The 20,185-nt window shown below is 30.5% G+C and overlaps 1 protein-coding gene across 1 annotated transcript in view; it reads right to left on the minus strand.

Moving 5' to 3' along the window:
• Nucleotides 1-4,387: 4,387 nt before the first annotated feature.
• The window catches only part of LOC107447409 (uncharacterized), a gene marked incomplete in the record, with an annotated part of 21,722 nt that continues 5,924 nt past the window's right edge, over nt 4,388-20,185 (minus strand). Inside the window, 3 exon segments of the mRNA XM_043052136.2 lie at nt 4,388-10,024; nt 15,978-16,247; nt 19,736-19,994. Coding sequence (XP_042908070.1) covers nt 4,686-10,024; nt 15,978-16,247; nt 19,736-19,994 — 5,868 coding nt within the window.

The following is a 20,185-nucleotide window of genomic DNA, read 5'->3' on the forward strand; positions in this document are numbered from 1 at the left end:
TGAACTTCTTCTTCTTGTTTTTCAAGTGGTGCCATCTATGGCCAAGAATTTGACTTCGACAACACACATACGTCACAACCCGTGTTACAGGAAAGACACATCCACACACCATTCATCAATTTGCAGATAGTAATATTGACTTGGACCAGAGAACGATCAATCTCCGATCCAGTAACCCCAGAGATATTGATTTATTATGGGAACTTGGAGAACTTCGTGACCCCGACAGATATAGCTTGCACCAGTCACTATTTCTTAATCAAGGAGTCTTCAGCTAGGGAGGGGGATCGAACTCACAACCTCTTGGAGATGGGCCAACCAGGCTCTGCCGGCCTATATGCTTCATTTAAAATTAAAAAATATTATTTCTTTGTATAACTAGTTTTGCTTTAACAGAAATATTTATCAATAACTAATTAAAAATCATAGACTATAACACTCCGCTAGTCTATCAAGTTTTAGTCTAGTACTACTACAATCAAGTTATAATTTTCCATTAAACAGAAAATAAATTTCGAATTAAAGCTACTCAAAATTCAGAGTATAATTTTAATGTAAAAGAAAACTTAATTAATAACATACTATAAAACTTTTGACAGGAAGGAAAAAAAACTATGGGAATTAAAAAAAATTACATTGTTTGTTAAAACATGCATTGTAAAATTAATTGACCCTGAATTAAATATTATGAATCAATAAAATATATTTAATTAAATATTGATGATACTAAATATTATTTTTAAACCGCGGAAGAACCTTTTTACATTTTATACTTTTATTTCGTACTCTTACATGAGCTTTAAAAATTTTATCAAGAGTTACACTTAAGGCATTGTGATTTGATAATTAAATTAAAATAAAGTCGCATCTTGATATAACGACCCTCGTGGTCCGAGTAAAAACGGACAATATAACCAGAGGTCGCTATATCGTGAATGTTCGAAAAAGAATTTAATAACCGACAGAAAATTTGGTAATGACGAGACTTTTTTTCCATATTAATATGTATGTAAAAGTACTCTTTAAAATAATATTTTACGGTGGAGAAAAACGCGTTAAAAATAAGAATGCTGGTTCAAGAATACCATTTTCGATACCTAAAATATGTTAAGAAAAAAACGAAGACCACATGTTTTAACTCGATAATAAAGCACATAAGTGACAGTCCATTAAACAGGTGAATACAATTTTTAAACAAAAAAATGTGTGATTAATAAATTTATTGTATCATTTGGAAAAAATAGTTACATAGATTATGAAGGACCAAGGAGTTAAATAGGAATTAACAGGGTCTTCATTCGAATGAAATTCAATGTGTTTTACACTTATTTTGTTGTAACATCAAAAGAAATAATGATGAAGTAATTTCTTTGAAACTTTCATTAAATCAAATGACTACATTTTAGTCGCCGTATTGTAGGAGTGCACAGTTTTTTTTTTGGGGGGNTTTTTTTTTGGGGGGGGGGTGGAGGGCCACTTGTACAGAAGGTAGATTAACGAAGGGTCGAACGGACATTTAGTCATGTTAGCCGAAAATATAATTTTTATACATACATTTAAGCACTAAATGTTTTTATCAGCAAACTTATAACATATTTAGAGAAAATTAAACACTGAATTATTTAAATATGAAAAAACTTATATTTATATGTTTTTTTCCTTCATTTTTCACAATAAATAATTTATCAAATATATNGGAAATATAAATTCTAACCAAACAGAAGCTTAAAGAATGATAGATCAAAAAATATACGCATTTTATAGAGTAATATAAATTTGAATTAAATATTTTAATGAAGGAAAATTTATGTTTAAACTAAAACCAAATTAAAAGAAATTTTTTATTGCGTTCAGAAGTTCCCGCCGTCCGTATATCAACACTCGACGGGCCGCACGTGCCATAGGTTGTGCACCCCTACTGTATTGGAATGAAAGTACGAATAGGCAAAATAACATTGCATCTATGGAATATGAAACAGGACTATAATGGGGATCTTAATAATGAGCTTAGACTGTAATATTTTTTTAAACATTTTATTTCCTTTTTAAACGGCCTGTGTAGGGATTAAGGAACTGAACCAGAAGGTTCACCAGAACCAGAAAGGTTCTGGATTCGAATGCCGGGCAAGGCATGGATGTTCTTTCCTCCTCTGTACTATCTGTCCTTACTGTGGGAGCAACGTTGGCGCACCTAAGATGGTGCCCCTGAAAGAGAGGTTAACAAAACTGCCCTATAAATCAGGGCTAAAGAGATAAATGCCTGAACTGACGAAAAAATGTTAACCCAGGTGGACATTGGAAAAAGAAAAAAAAATTTTTTTTTAATATTTCGTTAAAATTGGAATAAATGTTTAATTTCACTAAACTTGGGCTCAATGATCTGAATAGCATTAGTCGTTTAGTTGAAATAATTCTTAAAGAGAATTATTTAATTTTTAAAGAGAATAACAAATTACCACTTTGTTGTTAATTAATAACGTTAATTTTGTCTTTAGAAAATGTTTTACTAATTATTTCTAACACTGAATCTAATTGAGATATGTAAGATATAGCTGAAAAAACTGTTGTTTAAATAAAATAAAAATATCTACATTTGTTGTTTGCAGAAAGAGATTTCTTTTAAAATTTCACTCTCTTCTCTACGATGAAAACCGATTATAGAAAATGGAATTCGTTTGTGACGCTTACATTCCTTTTTTTTTGGGGGGGGGGATGATAGCAGAGATCAATTTTTTTTATCAATGAGTAAAAAAACTGAGAAAAATCAAATTTTCTCAATTCTCCCGGTTGCGATTGTGAACCCAACTCAAAAATCCTGAAAATTTCTTGAGTAAAATCATTAATGACGCATTTAAAAAAATAACGTCTTTAGAAATTTAAATCATTGATATTTTCGAAGCATGACATTCTAAATGAAATTATATGCATCATAATTTAAGGTATCCGACTACCTTAAAAAAGAGGATTTTCACGAAAAATCACTTTTTTATTTTATTGCTTTATAATAATGCCCAATTTTTCTAGTTTTAAAAACTGTTTTGTTTTTGAATGCACGTCAAGCAGAACTTTAGTTATAGCTATTTTAGTAACAGATGACAGCTGTCCAACTTACCGGAAATTACAAAAATGAAGCCGGTAGTAGGTAATAGTTTCGGTTCCATTTCTATTTGTGTGTTTATTTTTCTTAGATATTTAATTTTTAAAAGCTCTTAAACTCACGGCTAATAATCTGAATTATATTTTAATTAGATTTTACGTTTCGTGGTTACTGTTTGTGGGTAACATGAAAAGTTAGCNTCGATGATTTCCGGAAACCTCCAGATCAAGATTGGAGAAAAATCCGGACCGGATTTTTTCAGAAGCACAATCATCTGTGTCAAGAGAAAAATTCCCTGTAATTTCCGGTGCCGTGGCAACCCCATATTTAATTCTTTAAGACCGAGGAACGATTTCTGATCAAAAAGTTATTTAAAGGAAAATAATAAATAAATTTCTATCTCTGCAATTTGACATTACAATTTAAATTTTTATGGATGACCATTATAATTTTTCTTAGCATTTATTATATTTCGATAAACCTTATTAGAATACCGAGAATTGAATTTTGGTGTTAAATAACAGATTGTAATTAACAGTCAAGATTATTTTTTACTAGTTTTTTTTCCATTATGCAATATCAGATTTCTTCTCTGCAGTTATTTTAATAGTTTTTATTTTAATTAATGTTCGATATTTTTTTATATTCTATTTATAAGAGTAACTCTGATAATTTTTTTTTTCAAATTAATTAGCGATCAACATAACGCTGATGTTTTTAAATAAACTTAAGTTTTTTTCTTTGTTACTCTTTTGTTTTTTCCCATATTTCAATATTTTTTATTAATCATTAAAAAGATTTATGAACTACCATAGTTTCTACTACTTTATCTTTTATTTTTTATAAATCATTATTTTAATTGTTAATCTTATTACAGGAAACATGGCGAAATATTCAAATTCAGATTTTCGGCTATGCTCAGTTTGTTGATTCCTGTTTATTTCAGATGGACGAGCTTTTATTAATAGTCACTTTACATGTAAAAATGTTTATGTTATTATATTTTTCATTCTCTCAATTCGAAATCTAAAGCATGTCTTTCATTATTATTACTTTTTAAATTATTAATTTTTTTATAAAAAAATCAAATATTCAGATTGCTGCACTGTCGCCATAATAAACATAAAATTTGCTTATCATTTTATTTCTTAAATACATTTTAAAAGTAATTCAATTATTATTATAATTATTTATTTTATCATATCACAAGAACACTTTCCTTATATCCTTATATATTATATAATAAAACTTATGTCCATCATTATCTAGGGTAAATAAAATATCAAGACAAAAGTAGCAAAAAATATTTATTTACATTATTTCTCCTGGTAAACTCAGCTTACACATAAAATAATGTCTTTTCTTTTTCATATACACAGTTATTTGAAAGTAATGTTAATACAGGAGCAAACTGAAAAGAAAAAAAAGAAGCTCTGCGTCCTTCCGAAGCAAAACTATGAAAAGGTGACAAGATCAATAATTGAAAAGAGAATTAAAGGATAAATGAAGTCTGTACAAAATCTATAATGCTTTCTTGTTTCTCAAATTATAACAAAAAATAAAAAATGAAGTCTCGTTATGATTTTACCTAATGCTTAGCAGGGAGAGATGCTAAAATTTCTTTGAGGTGAATTAAAAACTGTTCATCAGCCAACTTTGCCGTGGAAGCTTCAACCTGAACTTTAAATTCTTTTTCATTAAGCATTTCTAGAACGTCAGAGGGATCACACTTGGCAACAATAGCATCTGTGCCCAATTCACACGGAATAGAACAGGGTGGAAGTATGCAGTGCTCGGGTAAAAGAGGATAAACATCCTCAATGTCTGTTTTTTCCCCTGAATCCACTAGATGAATATGCATTCCAGTAGGAGAAGTAACAGCTTGACCTCTTCTCCAAACACCTCTGTGTTGCACAGCATAAACAGCAGACTCAATTATAGGTGACTTTGGATTATCTGTGTTGTACGTAAGCTGCATGGAACTATTCAAATCTTTCAATTTTTCGAGTTCAGACACGAGGTTAACGTGCATCTCTAGGCTGCCTGCCGAGTTTAAACACGACACTTTTGCAAGGTGTTCTCCGGGTGGGATCAAAGCACTGTCCAGCTGCTGGATGATTTGTTTTTCCGACAGTAGCACATTCAGAAGCTCATTACCTTCAATTAATAAACTGACCTTATAGGGCTCTCCTTCTTGGATCACCCTCACTGCAATATCCTGCTTTGTGTTTGATGCATCCTTTAACATAGCATCCAGAAACACTTGCAGTATCTGTTCATTGTGTGGAAGGCAGAAGGCACTTGCTAAAACACACCACAAGGCGAACGGGGGTACAGCTTTGTGCTCCTCATTTAAGTACCGGACAGCCGTCATTTCAATATTGGGGCATAAACCATTGTCTATGAATAGGAGAGTGACCAATTTCTGTTTGGTGCCTAAAACTTTTCCCCTGTACCATTCGCCTTCATAGAACACTGCATATAAATCTGAAACAGATACAGAATCAGGAATTGGCATTTCAAGAGAGTAAGTTTGTTGCAAAGATCCTTTGAATAGGCAAAGTTTGGGCAGTAGACCTTTGGGAATGGCGGGAAACACAATAGAGCCACCAGAGACAGTGATGTGAGAGACGAAGACATTTCCGTCAGATAATCTGTATGGAGGATCTGTTAGTTTACTTTGTTGGGCACATGCTTCTCCTGCAAGTTCAGAAAGCTGCCTCACAGTATTTTGTTCATTAATTGTGAAATTTTGTGGGTCATGATTGTTTACAGTTTCAGATAAATTTGATTCTAAATCACTAACTACATCACTTTGATTTTCTGAAGAATTATCTGTTATAGACCCTTCCTTTAAAGGTAAGTTATGATCACCATGTCCTTCACATTCTGCAGCAACATTCGCAGGCACAGAACATTTACCATGTGCCAAAAGTTCTTGTTTTATATCACATTCTGGTCTTTCATCCCAATCATTTTCTTCAACTACATTGCCGTCATTTTGTATTTTAATAGAAGTTTCAGGGATTATCTCAGATAGGCTTTCAGCTTCCACTTTTGGTGTGCTTTTCACATCTTCTAATCGTGCACTTTCAGGTTCCTGAGAAATGTTCTTTACTTCATTCAAATGTTCTAAACATGAACTTTCAGGTTCTTGGGAAAAGTTTTCTGTATAATTTAAATTTTCTGAACATAAACTTTCAGGAACGGGAGAAAAGTCCTCATTACCAACTAAATAAGAACTTTCAGGTTCTTGAGAAAAATTCTGTGCATCATTCAAATGTTCTAAACAGGAACTCTCGGGTTCTTGAGAAATGTCTTCTGTTTCATTCAAATATTCTAAACAAGAACTCTCAGGTTCTTGAGAAAGATTCTCTGCATCATTTAAATTGTCTGAACAGGAACTTTCAGGCTCTTGGGAAAAGTCCCCTGCATTAACCAAGCAGGAACTTTCAGGTTCTCGAGATAAATTCTGTGCTTCATTCAAATGTTCTAAACAGGAGCTCTCAGGTTCTTGAGAAATATCTTCTGTTTCATTCAAATATTCTAAACAGGAACTCTCAGGTTCTTGAGAAAGATTCTCTGCATCATTTAAATTGTCTGAACAGGAACTTTCAGGCTCTTGGGAAAAGTTCTCTGCATTAACCAAGCAAGAACTTTCAGGTTCTCGAGAAAAATTCTGTGCTTCATTCAAATGTTCTAAACAGGAGCTCTCAGGTTCTTGAGAAAAATTCTCTGCATCATTTAAATTTTCTGAACATGAACTTTCAGGCTTTCGAGAAAAGTCCTCTGCATCAACCAAGCAGGAACTTTCAGGTTCTTGAGAAAAATTCTGTGCTTCATTCAAATGTTCTAAACAGGAACTCTCAGGTTCTTGAGAAATATCTTCTGCTTCATTCAAATGTTCTAAACAAGAACTCTCAGGTTCTTGAGAAATATCTTCTGTTTCAGTAGAAAGTTCAAAGCAGGAACTTTCAGGTTCTTGAGAACTATCCTCTGTTTCATTGCAATGTTCTAAACATGAACTTTCAGGCTCCTGCAAAGAGTTATTTCGACCATCAAGATTTAAATCTAGATCTTCATTGGACAAATTGGAAATTTCTATTTCAGGGAAGGTCTCTTTTCTTTCATTTCCTTGCTTGTTGGACGTTTTAATTTCAGATTCCACATCAGAGAGTTCACGAGCTCGTTCGCATTCACTATCTTGTAATTCAGTACTGTCGGGGCTAATATCACTTCTAGCATCATCTTCACACTCATCAAAATTGGAATTGGTCTTTTTGGAAATTTTTTCTTGACCTTCAAATGCATGTTCCGAATAATCATACTGGTCATTTTTACTGGCTTCATCCCTTTGATCTGATTCAGAGTATTCTTTTCCATTACCATAATCTAATATTTCACAATTAGTTCCATCATATATATCGGTAGAAATTTCCTTTTTGCCACCCATGAAAACACTTTCAGGTGGTTGAGGGCAGTACAAGATTTCTTCATTATTGCTCACATCTCTGGCTATTTTAGAGCTCTCATTATCATCATGTGCTTCTAAATATTTGGCATCATCCACACAAGATGCCATAACATCAGATACACCAACTTCTCCTAACATTTTACACATGTGCTCTTCGTTTTCCTCAGATGGAGATATTTCTTCTGACTCTGATTTAGTTTTCAATAATAAGGTTTCAGAAATTTCTGGATCATTAGGGCCATGGTTAGTACTAATAGAATCATCGGCAGTATCATCAGGATTCTTGCATTTCTGATCCTTATCACTTTCTGGAACATTAATAGAATTTTCAGCCACTATCTTGACTTCTAACATAAGATCATTAGAATAATCATTATCTATTTCAAATTTAAACGTTTTACCATTCTCAATTCCTTCTAATATTATTTCACGACACTCTAAAGGCATATCTTCATAGTCTTTAATGGTGCAAGGATGTAGCAATAATGGCTTATGATGAAATTCTAAAGGCAAGAGAGCCAAATTTGAAAGCTCAACAGTAGAATTAACACCATAATCGACACAGAGAACTAGAGAATCAGTTTTAGACAAACTTATGATGGACACCCGATTCCACTTATCCTCTATTTTTGCAGCATACAAAAGGGACGGCTTAACCTCATCCAAAGAGGTGCTGACATCTTTGAAATGCTTCATTAATTGGGTTAGCAATTCCTCTCTTTCTTTAAACAAATCTGTGGGTAAAATATAGAATATATTTCCAATAAAGCTTTCAATAACACCATCAAATTTTCGGCCAAGAGAATTATTGAAGATGAAGATTTGAGATAAACTATTTTCATTCAAAAAATTTTCTAACAAATCTTCAGATTCACAAATTAAAGAAGTAAAACATAAACTATTTGGACTCTGACAATATTTACACAAACGCAAGTTTACAGGATTATCATAAAGACTACCATCTAGTTTTTCTCGAACTTCGTCTGGTTTTACCACTACCAAGCCTAAGGGACAAAACTTCGTAGAATAAACTGGTTCACTAAGAAAGTCTGGTAAAATTTCTCTTAAATCGTCGCTGTTTACTGTCTCAATATTTCCATAATCAACAAACTGAACTTTAATTCCTTCTTCATCACAATTTAGGATTTTCGCCCTGTACCAGTTATCATCTTCAGCATATTTAGCAACACAACAATTTGAGACGCACGTGTTTTCTAATGACGGTTGATTTTCACTATAAGCATCCTGTAATTTCTCTTGAAAATTGGCTAGATTTTCTTCAGAGTCCACAGGAACGGCAAACAAAACTATTTTCTCATTGACAACCTCACAATGCTTAACATTTACAGTAAGTTCTTCAACTTGAGGCATTTCTCGCACCTGAAATTCAGCATCCTGTTTTTTATCAGCAGCGTCGAGTAGGCTCTTTTTAAGATCGTCAGTAAAATTTGAGCTCAGATCGACTTCAGGAGGTGGAATGACTTCTTTAGCTAAGCCGTCTTCGCAAAATAACTCGGCAATATCAGAGCCACTGTGATACAATCTCACTTTATAAGGTTCTTCAGGTTTGTACACCTCCATCTCAAGCACGACTTCATCCACAAAATACTCTTCCAATTTTGCCAACAAGTCTTGGTCCTTTCCCTCAATGGCTTGAATAGCATATAAGCTGCATTCCATCGCTATGGGAGGAATTTTCAAAAGTTCTGGAGTTAGTGTTTTCAGGCTTTTGAGAGAAGATACTTCCGAATTGCCATAATCAACAAAGGTGACATATATATTATCACCATCAATTTCTGTAATGAGTGCTCTATACCAGGCTTCATCTTCACTGTACTGTGCAGCACAAGGTAAAAAAGCCTTAGGTTCTTCAAGACAGGTCGGACTACTCTCCAATTTGTCAGCACACTGAGTGTAAAGTATTTCAAGAGTCTTCATCACCGTGTCTAACTCAGTGCTCAGTTCTAAAGGCGTGACGTAAAATCTAGTGTAAGAGTCAACGTAGCATATCTTAACTGGTAACTTGGTAGATGTAAGTTTTCGTTTAGGATAGCTCTGATCTATTGGTATGGAATGAAGGGTATCTTCAATAGGTGCAGCAAGGTGATCATCAGTATAGGCTTCATCAGTTTCAGCACATGTATCCACATTGGCTAGCTCTAAATCCACTAAGACCTGACCTATGTCTTTATCTTCTTTAGATAAATTTACAACGGCTGGTATATCCTTGCATATAAATGTTATTCCCAAAACTGCATCCAGTACTGACTCTTGAAATGTATTTATCACTGTTTCAGACCACTGGTCTCCCTTGCAAGGCACAATCCCATTTAATTTGCATCTGATAGCATAGGGTGGAGAGGTGAGAAAATTTTCATCGAGTACCTTCAGGTCTTTCTTGAGAACTGTACTCACATTACCATAATCAACAAAAAGAACATCAACAGTGGAATCTGAAAATAAGAAAGAAAATGATTATTCAATTAAAAATTTCCTAAGAAAATTACTTGGTGTAATTATTTTACATGTTTAAAGTAAAAGTTTAGAAAAAAACTTAGTAGTGATTGTTTTTATCAATCAAAAGTTATAGGATATATCCATAAACAGTGTTCAAGTTTTGTGTTTTTAGACGGGCACTGCGATTTTTATCCAAAAAATCAACTCAAAGCACTAAACATAGCCGCCAACATGGATAGGAAAAAATCCAGAAAATTTTACAAAATTATAAGTTTCATTATAATTGTTGCATACTGTACTAAAAATTTTACATATAGGAAATTTTAGAGATCATTAAAATAGAAAAACTATTATATTTTCCAGTTATGATTGATATTAAACATGAATTATGTATACTCATAATTTCGAATATTAATAGGCATCTAATTCGTCAAAGTTTGTTAAAAGATTTTTTTAAAATTAATTTAAAGAGATAGTTTTGAATAAAAATAAACTGAAAATTTTAGAACAATACAAGTTTTGAACTGATTTCTATAAATGAAGTTGGCTTTATTATGTCTTATTAATACTTAGTTAAATATTCAAGCAATAATCTGTACAAAAATTCTATTTCAATAGGGATTTTTTTTAGAAAACTTGCTCAATTTTAAGGAATTTTTTAAAATGTACAAAAAACAGGAGAATTTTAACTAAACCAGGTAAAACTGGTAAATTCAAGTAGTCTACTTAAAAATCCAGTAGAGTTGGCAACTATGACTAAATCCTTTTTTCTACTATGACTAAATCCTTTTGTGTACTCTTCTTTCCATGATTGAAACCATGATTGAAACAGGTTTTATCTCACATGGGTCCCTAATATATCCACCACACTAATTCCAAGAATAGGTGTGACCCCATCCCATTGTTTATTTTAGATTCCACAACACATCCGAAATGCTAAAAACCATCAATTTCAAAATAGCTTATCTTGTTCACGTTTTTACGGTTTTTTATTGCATTTGAATTAATAAGCTTAAAGCCATGCCTGATTCATGATTTGATCCATCATACATGATTTCCTTAAATCATCATCAGGCCAAGCACTAATTAGAACTGCCCGATCGCAATAAATAAAATTTAAGGAAATTAGAATAAATTCTAAGCAATTATATTAAAAAGCATTTGTTTAAAAAACTACAAAATTAACTACAAAACAAAACTGAACAATGCAAATTGTTTAGTTTTATAAACATATTTAAAACGGAGAGTTACTGATGACTGATGCGGCCTGAACGGAAAGTTAAGTGTCAATAACTTGAGATATGTGTCAGGGCACTCAACGTGTTAATATGCCTTCATAAAACTGTAAACTGAAATGAGATGAAAGGGTTCCCACTCAATTTTTTTTTTAAAACTTAAGGACTTTTCAATGACTTTCAAGGACCTAAAATCAAATTTTCCTATCCAGTAATATAGTTTCTGCTAAAATACATGTAAACCAAATTTTATAACTACATCGAAGCAGAAATAGTATATTTTTAATAGCACAATGCTTAATTGATAAAAAAAAGTTTATTCATTAAATTTAACAAGTATACATTGTTTAATAGTTGTAGATTGTTTAATACGCATAGCCTACAGCTAGCTACCAATGCAAATGCCTGATAGTTATCAAATTATATATATTACTAATAGCTGATAGTTATATATAGATTAGAATATTACTCTTTCAAATCACTTTGAAGACTATAAAAAAATGCCCAATTGACATTGGATATATATTTGTCAACTTTTAAAAACTGGCATCAGACAGTGAAACTTTTCATGAAACTAAAGGAAGCAAATTGCATGAAACCAGTGATTAAGTCATGGTTTGCTTCAATATTTATTTTTCTCACAATTGATTTCTCCCACACCCTACTTGTATTTTGTCATCCAATCATAATCACAGGAGAGGTAAATAAATATATGGATCTTGAACTCTCACTTTTCTGACCTTAACTATCCTTCAGAAAATGACAAATGGATAATGAAGGAAGAGAAAAGATTTGAATTTCTATAAATTCTGCTTGAATTATTTTGCGCTTTTTTTGTAAGCATGAGTTATTTTAATTTTGAGAGAATCAAATACTTTTCAATCTCCTATCACAGAATTTGAGGACTTTTCAGGGCCCCTATTTTTTCCAACAAAATTCAAGGACTTTCAAGGTTTTTTAAGTACATTGGGAAACCTGAACAAGATGATTGAAAAAGCAAAATGATGCATAAAAATTCGCAGATATGTTTAAGAAAGGTTTATTTAACTTTTGTTTTATAAAAATACATTAGTTAAAACTGCTAAAAAAAAATTTAATACTTCTATTGAATTGCATTTACTAATTATGCTTATGATATATTTTTGGTTGAACTTTCTTTTATAGTATTCATGCTGAATTTACTTTTCTCAATACTTTCATTAATTAAAAATTTTGCATTCCAGAAACTTCAATTTAAAAGTTATCTTAATTTAGTTTTTACTAAAATTTTAAAAAAAACTTTACAAACTAATCGTAATTCGTTATTGTGTAACGTAGGGGTGCACAACCTGCTGTCAGCGGGCCACTAACGGCCCACCAACCTTTTATGTGCGGTCCGCGGTAACAATATGAACAAAACTTTTTAAAAAATAATTCAATTTTAAACAAAAAAGGGTAAATTTGAAATTTTCTAACTTACAGAATCTCAATCAATGTAGCTTTTCAATCGCTATTTTTCGGTAGTTAACGATACATATTTAGGCATAGTTTTGAAAATTCCAATATTTTTAATATGTCATTATTAGGATACACGAGTTTCAAATTCCAGTTTTGACTTCGAATTGCTCTTTGTGTGTGCCGATTTCATCGTAAATCCAATGACTTTTCGGTGGTTTTTTCTACACATTTTCACACAGTTTCAGAGGCCACAATTTTTGAAAGTTATGAAACGTTCTAGAAATTCTAATTGATATTCATAGCAAATCATTTAGATTTGCTATGAATATCATTTTGATTTCATAGCAAATCATTTCGATATAATTTGATCCTTTTCTTGGCAGTTATTGCTACGCATTTCCGCATGGTTTTTAAAATTTGTATATTTTAGCACATATTACGAATTGAGAGTAAAGAATCACTCATTTATGTAACCATTTTTTGACGTGATTTATTGGTGTCGATTTTATCGCAAATCAAAGTTTTTTCAATTGTTATTTTATTGTTGCTTTTATTGTTTATTGTTACACATTTCTAAAAAAAAATTTTGCGATAACCGGACCCTATTTGCACACATTCATAAAAGCAGCACCCTGGTTGAAAGAATGTGACTTAACGTTTATTTTATACAAATTACGAGTAATCGTTTCACAATTTTACAAAAAATTAACCTTTCACAAAATGTCTGGACAGACCCCTGTTAGCACATCAGTAAAGTAATAACTGAACACTCCCTCCCTTCAGGAATCTGGAAATTGCCAAAATGAAAGCAAAGACAATACTATATTTAATCTGTTTTTCAATGGATTTCTATCTTTCATCACCATCTGCACATCTTCTTTCTTTCTTTATATATATATATATATATATTAAGATTCCATGTAAAATCGTAATTATTAGGTGATACTATACAGCTTTGTCGTTTTTACATGGCTGAAACCAGTTTGTAGTTTGTACTTGTATATGAGTCGCTCAAAAGCCAATGCTGTTAAGTCCAAAACACAACAATTGAGAAAATTAATGTTTTTTGATACATTAGTTTTTAAAATTCCTGGTTTATTAATTTAATTAGAAAAGTGTATAAACTCTTTTTTCGAGGTGTAAACTCTGCAAAAAAACAAGATATGTACAGGATGTGTAAATAAAAACGTAAGTATTTATTGAAATAATGACAGCATCTTAAAAATTTTAGGACTTATACCTTTTGGCAGCTGAAAAAGATAAGAAATTTATGTCTACTAGTATAAACGAACTTTTATTTTTCTCAATCATCACTAGATACAGTGACTAATAGAAAATAAACTGTTGGATTATTTCAAAAATTGTTTTTTACTTCAAAACTAGAGTGGCACTTTTCTTTGTTTTAGGAAATGAAAATAAAAAAATAATTAAAAAAAAAATACCACATTCTAAAAAAAATACTACAAAAAATTTTGGTAAAAAAATACTACCATAGTATTAAAAATACTACGTCTGGCAACCCTGAGTTACTATGAATTTCTTGTTTTTCAGTGTTACCAACAATATCGAAAGAAGAAGAATGTAATTTTTATTTCAAAGTTTATGTAAAAAAATATTGATAAAAGGTGGACTTATTCACAATGGCTTCTGAAATTATTATACAATATATTCAGAAGCTATTAAAAAAAGGGCTGTCTAACCTAGAAAAAAGTAACCAACGAGTAAATCGTTCAATAACTAAGAAGATTATTATTTATTTCATCAAAATTTCCAAAAATCAGAAAATATCAAAAAATGGAATTAACAGCATTGGCTTCTGAGCGGCTCATATGTTCGTGTATCAATTAGTTAACATTATAATGCAATACGCTAAAAAAATAATATATCAATGCAAATTGAAAGTATATAAAATGTCTTTTGAATGAAAACCCATTACATGTGTGTTTAAATATAAAAGTATTGCATATAAACCCATGCAAAACATGCAATTATTAAACACTACAGTGTGCCTATTAATTTGGTCTAATTATTATGATTTATTAATATAATACCTGATATAATAAATATTCTATATTTATATATCGTCGAATTTATATTATTTATCGCCTAATTCAACTAATTGATACACGAATGTAAACAAGTGAAAATCGGTTTCAGTCGCGTCAAAACAATAAAGCTGTATAGTATCAACTGATAATTAAGATTTTACATAGAATATTATATTGCGTCTAATAATAAGTCCAGAGACTGTATATATATATAAAGAAAGATTTTGTTTACCTTTACTTATTTTAAATAAGTAAATGGGGAGGGAGAAAAGTAAGAATGTTAAAAAATAACTGATCAGTCCCTAAGATTTGATATTGATTACATATACCAGTGTTTTCACTACAGTTCAAGAACGCGAGAATCTCACATATTTTTTTCTTTTCTCGCAATAAAAAATGATTAATGCGAGAAGACCACGCACTCTATTAATCTCTCGAATTTCGGTCTCGCGTGAATCGCTCGAATTTTGGAAAAAATTTTGTCTTCCGCCATTTTGATCAAAAAAATCAAAACAGCTACTACAAGTGTTGAGAAGAAAAAAAATGAGTTCTTTATAATAAGTTGTTTAAAGTTAGCTCTATTTTTAGCTGTTAATGAATTACCAAACTCCCTCATCGACAATTCACAGCAATTTGTAAAAACTATGCTGGAAGAACTAATAAGAAATATGAACATGGAAATAACTTCACTATTCTATAACAGAAATAATTGAAAAGCCTATGCTGGCAGATGTAGAGGATAGGAAAGCACAATGCTACCATTTTAATTAGCGATTCCGAATAGTTCAACATCTGTCATTTTGCACCCAAAACCGAATTAAAACATAATATCGTAACAGATTGACTGATGAGCATTTGAGCAACCTAATGAGAATAGCTGAAGAAAAAGTAGATGCAGAGCATTTTCCATATGATGATGCAGCAAAAATATTCAATGGCTTAGAAATTAGAAGATAATGTTAACGCAGGTGGGCATTGGAAAAAAAGAAAGAAATTTGAAGATGTTAAAAATGTATTATAATTAAAAAAATATTTTTCCCCCCAAGTCTATTCGTGTTTTTTTAATTTTTAGAAATCTCAACCTGTTTTTAAGAAAGGGTGAGAAATTCTCTCCCATTTTTTTTTCTGTAGTGAAAACACTGTATACAGTCCAGTCACATCAATGTACTGGGAAAAGCATAGTTATCATATTCTGTAGAATTTTACACAAGAAAAAAACAAATATTCACCATCCAAATTTATAATCTCAGCTCTGTACCAATTTTCATCTTCAGAATATTTAACAGCACAAGCAAGGCCAATTGTTGGAGATTCCACCACGTATTGACCATCACCCAAGACTTCGCATATTTCGGACAATTCTGTAGAAAGTCCAGTTAACTTATCTTCACAACTAGCCAATTGAATGAAAAAATCATGAGGAGAGTTGACTACTGAAACATAACCTTCTTGAAGTCCTAGCGGAACATCCGGCGGCAAAAAGTTGGCAGTCTCTAGAACTAAATTAAAAAATCAGCTCTTAAAAAGCAAATTCATCAAATATGATTAGAAAATAAAAAAGTAAAATCAATGTATAAATAAAAACATAAAGCAATTTGATTTAGTGTAATCTTCTGGTTATTACAGAATTGTATGGCACCCTCCCTGAAATGTACTATTCTTGTTTCCATAGCCAGACCTCAGACTTTGTGGCAAGGGGAGTTCTTACCATAGACAAACTACACAAGATCAGCTTGTAATATGGATTTGTGGAAGTAAAATAGAATAAGTGACAGTGATTCTTACGATTGTTCAATAGTTTCTGACATTTTTAAAAATTAAAAAAAATTTGGATTGTAATAATCAGGTACTTGTTTTGGATAATCTAATACTTACTTTAACAAAACTAATGGAATATTTACAATGTTAAGTTGATTCTTAACTCTAATTTAGAAAAAACATTTTTATCAATCAACTATAATTGAATATTTATCATCAATAGACAAATAAATAAATTATTAGTTGCATACTTTTGTACAGCTATAAAAATAGCACAGGAAAGTTTTATTTAAAATGGTTTTAAGAATTTTAAATATGTAAATATAGACATGTTAGACATGATTAAAATTTTTAATGTTGTAAAAATAGGATCTATTGATTCTGAATTAAATAGTTTTGGATTAAATAATATATATGATTTTCACAGCAAGAAAGTTTCATAATTTTTATTTTTTAATAACTTTTAGGAAATATTTCAACTCGGTTGATATTAGTTCAACAAGTTGTTCTTTTTNAAAAAAAAAAAAAACAGAAATAACATTAGATTGTATGTACATTGTAAACAATAACACTAGATTGTATGTTTATTGTAAACAAAATACTGCATAATGTTTCAATAAAAAGTTTTCCTGTAAAATAAATTACTAACAATATGTCCTTATTTTAAAATTTCTATGATTATCAATGCATCTCTGCTGAAAAGAAGTTTTAATGCAAAGTTTTCTGATACAATTATCTGTTTCTTTTTAAAACAAATAATAAAAGCTATAATTTTTAAATTTTACAATTAAAAACAATTTGTAACACATCAGGATTTGTAATTTTCTGGTGTTGAAATTTTTTTTTAATTGAAATACATATTTTCTGTTAAATATTCTGATATTTTATTTGTTCTAACAAATTATTTATTTAGTAATATTACAAAAAAATCTTTTTACTTTGTTTAACATTTAAGGCTTGTTTAACAGATGATATACCATTGAGATTTTAAAAATATTTAATTTCCTTTATACAAATCTACTAAATTTTTACTTTTCATTTTTAAAATATAATGAACTTTTAAGAAAAGGAAAGGCATTGGCCCACATTGGGCTGTCTGGCCAACTATGACAATGATGAACTTTTATGAATAATTTTAACTTTTCTTAAATACAATTTATATCACAATTTAATTCACAAGTAAATACAATTTTGTTTTTAATGAAATAAGGTATTTTGCAAACAAAATTAAATTTACATAACTTATAGAAGTTTGGTTTGATTTTTTGTTGACTCTCAACACTTTTAACACATAATTTCGAAAGCATTTAAAATATTTCATACAGAAAGAAACTTTCCTATCATCTTATCTTTCATGAGAAAAAGTCATAATTACTCCTTCATTAATTTAAAAACAAAGGACTATAATATTGGCGTTATATACTACATGCTATTGGCTTAATACCTTTTGGTTGCATTTCACACCTAAGAAATAAAATTCTGTGTCTGTAATGCTTTGGATAAGCTAGACACACACAAACATTAAATTAATGAGCATGCAATTTTGTATTTTGCACTTCAGGAAAAAAAGTATAATATATTTTCAGTTACAGGTTTTCTGGATATCTTTTAAATTTGGTTGCCAGGTGCATACAATCATACATTTGACGAACATTATAAAACAAATAGAATTACACTAGAATCATTCTGTCAAAAAAAATTTTTTTTAAATAGTCATAGGTATAACAGTTTCTAATATTTAATAGTATTTAATATTATATATAATTGTGGAATATCAATTGTAAGTAATATAAAAAGAAATGTATAGTCGATGCTCTACAAGTAAAATTTTTTCCTAACAATAAAACAATCAGTTCCAATATATTTCGATGCATTAAAAAAAACATCTTTCAATTTGATTACCGAACAACTTATGTTTGTGTGGTAGCAATAGCAGGGTTGCCACTCAAATATGGAGATAAATTTGCTGTATATATTATACACAATATATTGAAAGGAAACAATTACGGCACTCTTGAGCGAGCAATATTCAGTTATACTAGTTTACCCTTTGGCACAATTTTCTTGAGCTATCTGCGACAAAACTCTAGCACTAATATCTTTCTGTAAGATACTTTTAATAATAGCAAACATATATGTTACTAATTTAAAATAACAAAAACGCTGTGTTTACAAAAGAAAAAGTTAAAAAAAGAACAATATATATATTTCTTAATTGAACATATAATAATATTTTATTCTAATTATGGCTGATATTCTTGCATTTTGCTGAGGGAGGGGGAAGCGCAATAATTAATTATTTCTTCTCATTTTGTAAATAATCAGAATAATAAAAATCATGAAATCCACAGTAGTAATTGCTGAAAAATCGAAGACGAAATTATGCGGCTCAGGCTCCTCAAATGCGTGTTTCATTTCGAGATTTGGTCGTTATAATAAATAATATTGTATAAAAAATATCGGATATCAAAAATATGGAGAAATCAAATCAATAATAATAACTGCCAACAAGTAAATACTCTTACGTTGCCTTAAATAGTAAATACTCAAATGCACGATTTGAATTTTCCATATTGTTTGCAATATATCGGGATATTTAAAAACCATGTGACAATAAATATCAATAAAACTGCCGAATATACAATCGAAACATTACATCAATTTACAACACTATCAGCGTAAATTAAGCATGATAAAAAGTTATTACGATTCAAATTTAATGAGTAAATTTCTTTAGAAAATAAAACTTTTTTTCTTTTTACTTTTCAAAAGAAAAATCTTAACGTTCTGTGACAATTTCGCCATGTCACTGCGGTTCTGCCATCGGGCTAGTTTAAATTGCTAGAAAAACCTAGAGAAAAAAGAGGAACAGTTGAACATACTTAAATAATGCCATAGTAAATTAAATAGTTTAGTACAGTTGGAATATCAACTTTCATTATCCCCTAGATTACACATTTAGTGGTCACCATTTTTTTAAAAGACGAAAATAAGAAACGAAAGTCCCTGTATTTTGTAAAGAAAAAGTCTAAATTTCTTGCATTTTTCCTGTTATTTCAGATTATTTTTGAATCTCACATATATTCCAGATTTTCCCTTTGGAGTGGCAACCTTGAATAAAAAAAGGGTTTATCTGCGGTAGAAATAGACATCTTTGATTTTAAAATTTAACAAATTCCAAAAATTTCAGCAAAAATTGTAGTATTACATTGGACTAAATAATATTTACCTGGACATGGTGAGACATCTAACTGAACAGGAAACAAGATTTCGGACACATTCTTTTCAACGTCATTTACTTCATAAAGGAGAGTGATGACATAGGCTTCTTTGAGTACTTGATCTATCTTTGCGGTCATATCCTGGCCAGCTTCATCGACAATATTCTGGAAAGCTTCACTAACATCAGCAGTACAAATAGATGATGAGCTACCCAGAAGTTGACAGCAAAAACATAAGCCATATGTTTCATAAAAAACTTGTGGTAAAACGGCAATCTGAAATAAATCGTGAAAAATTACACAACAAATCCATAACCCAGCGATTGTCAACCACTGTGCAGCGACACTTTTGTGTTCACAATTTTAGAAATGTTATAATAAAAATTACAATGTTTTTTTTTAAGAGGGGAGTTTAAATTAAAGATATATGTATATATATATATATATATATTATTACA

This window comes from Parasteatoda tepidariorum, chromosome 4 (assembly GCF_043381705.1).
Source record: "Parasteatoda tepidariorum isolate YZ-2023 chromosome 4, CAS_Ptep_4.0, whole genome shotgun sequence".
In the NCBI taxonomy this organism is placed as follows: domain Eukaryota; kingdom Metazoa; phylum Arthropoda; class Arachnida; order Araneae; family Theridiidae; genus Parasteatoda; species Parasteatoda tepidariorum.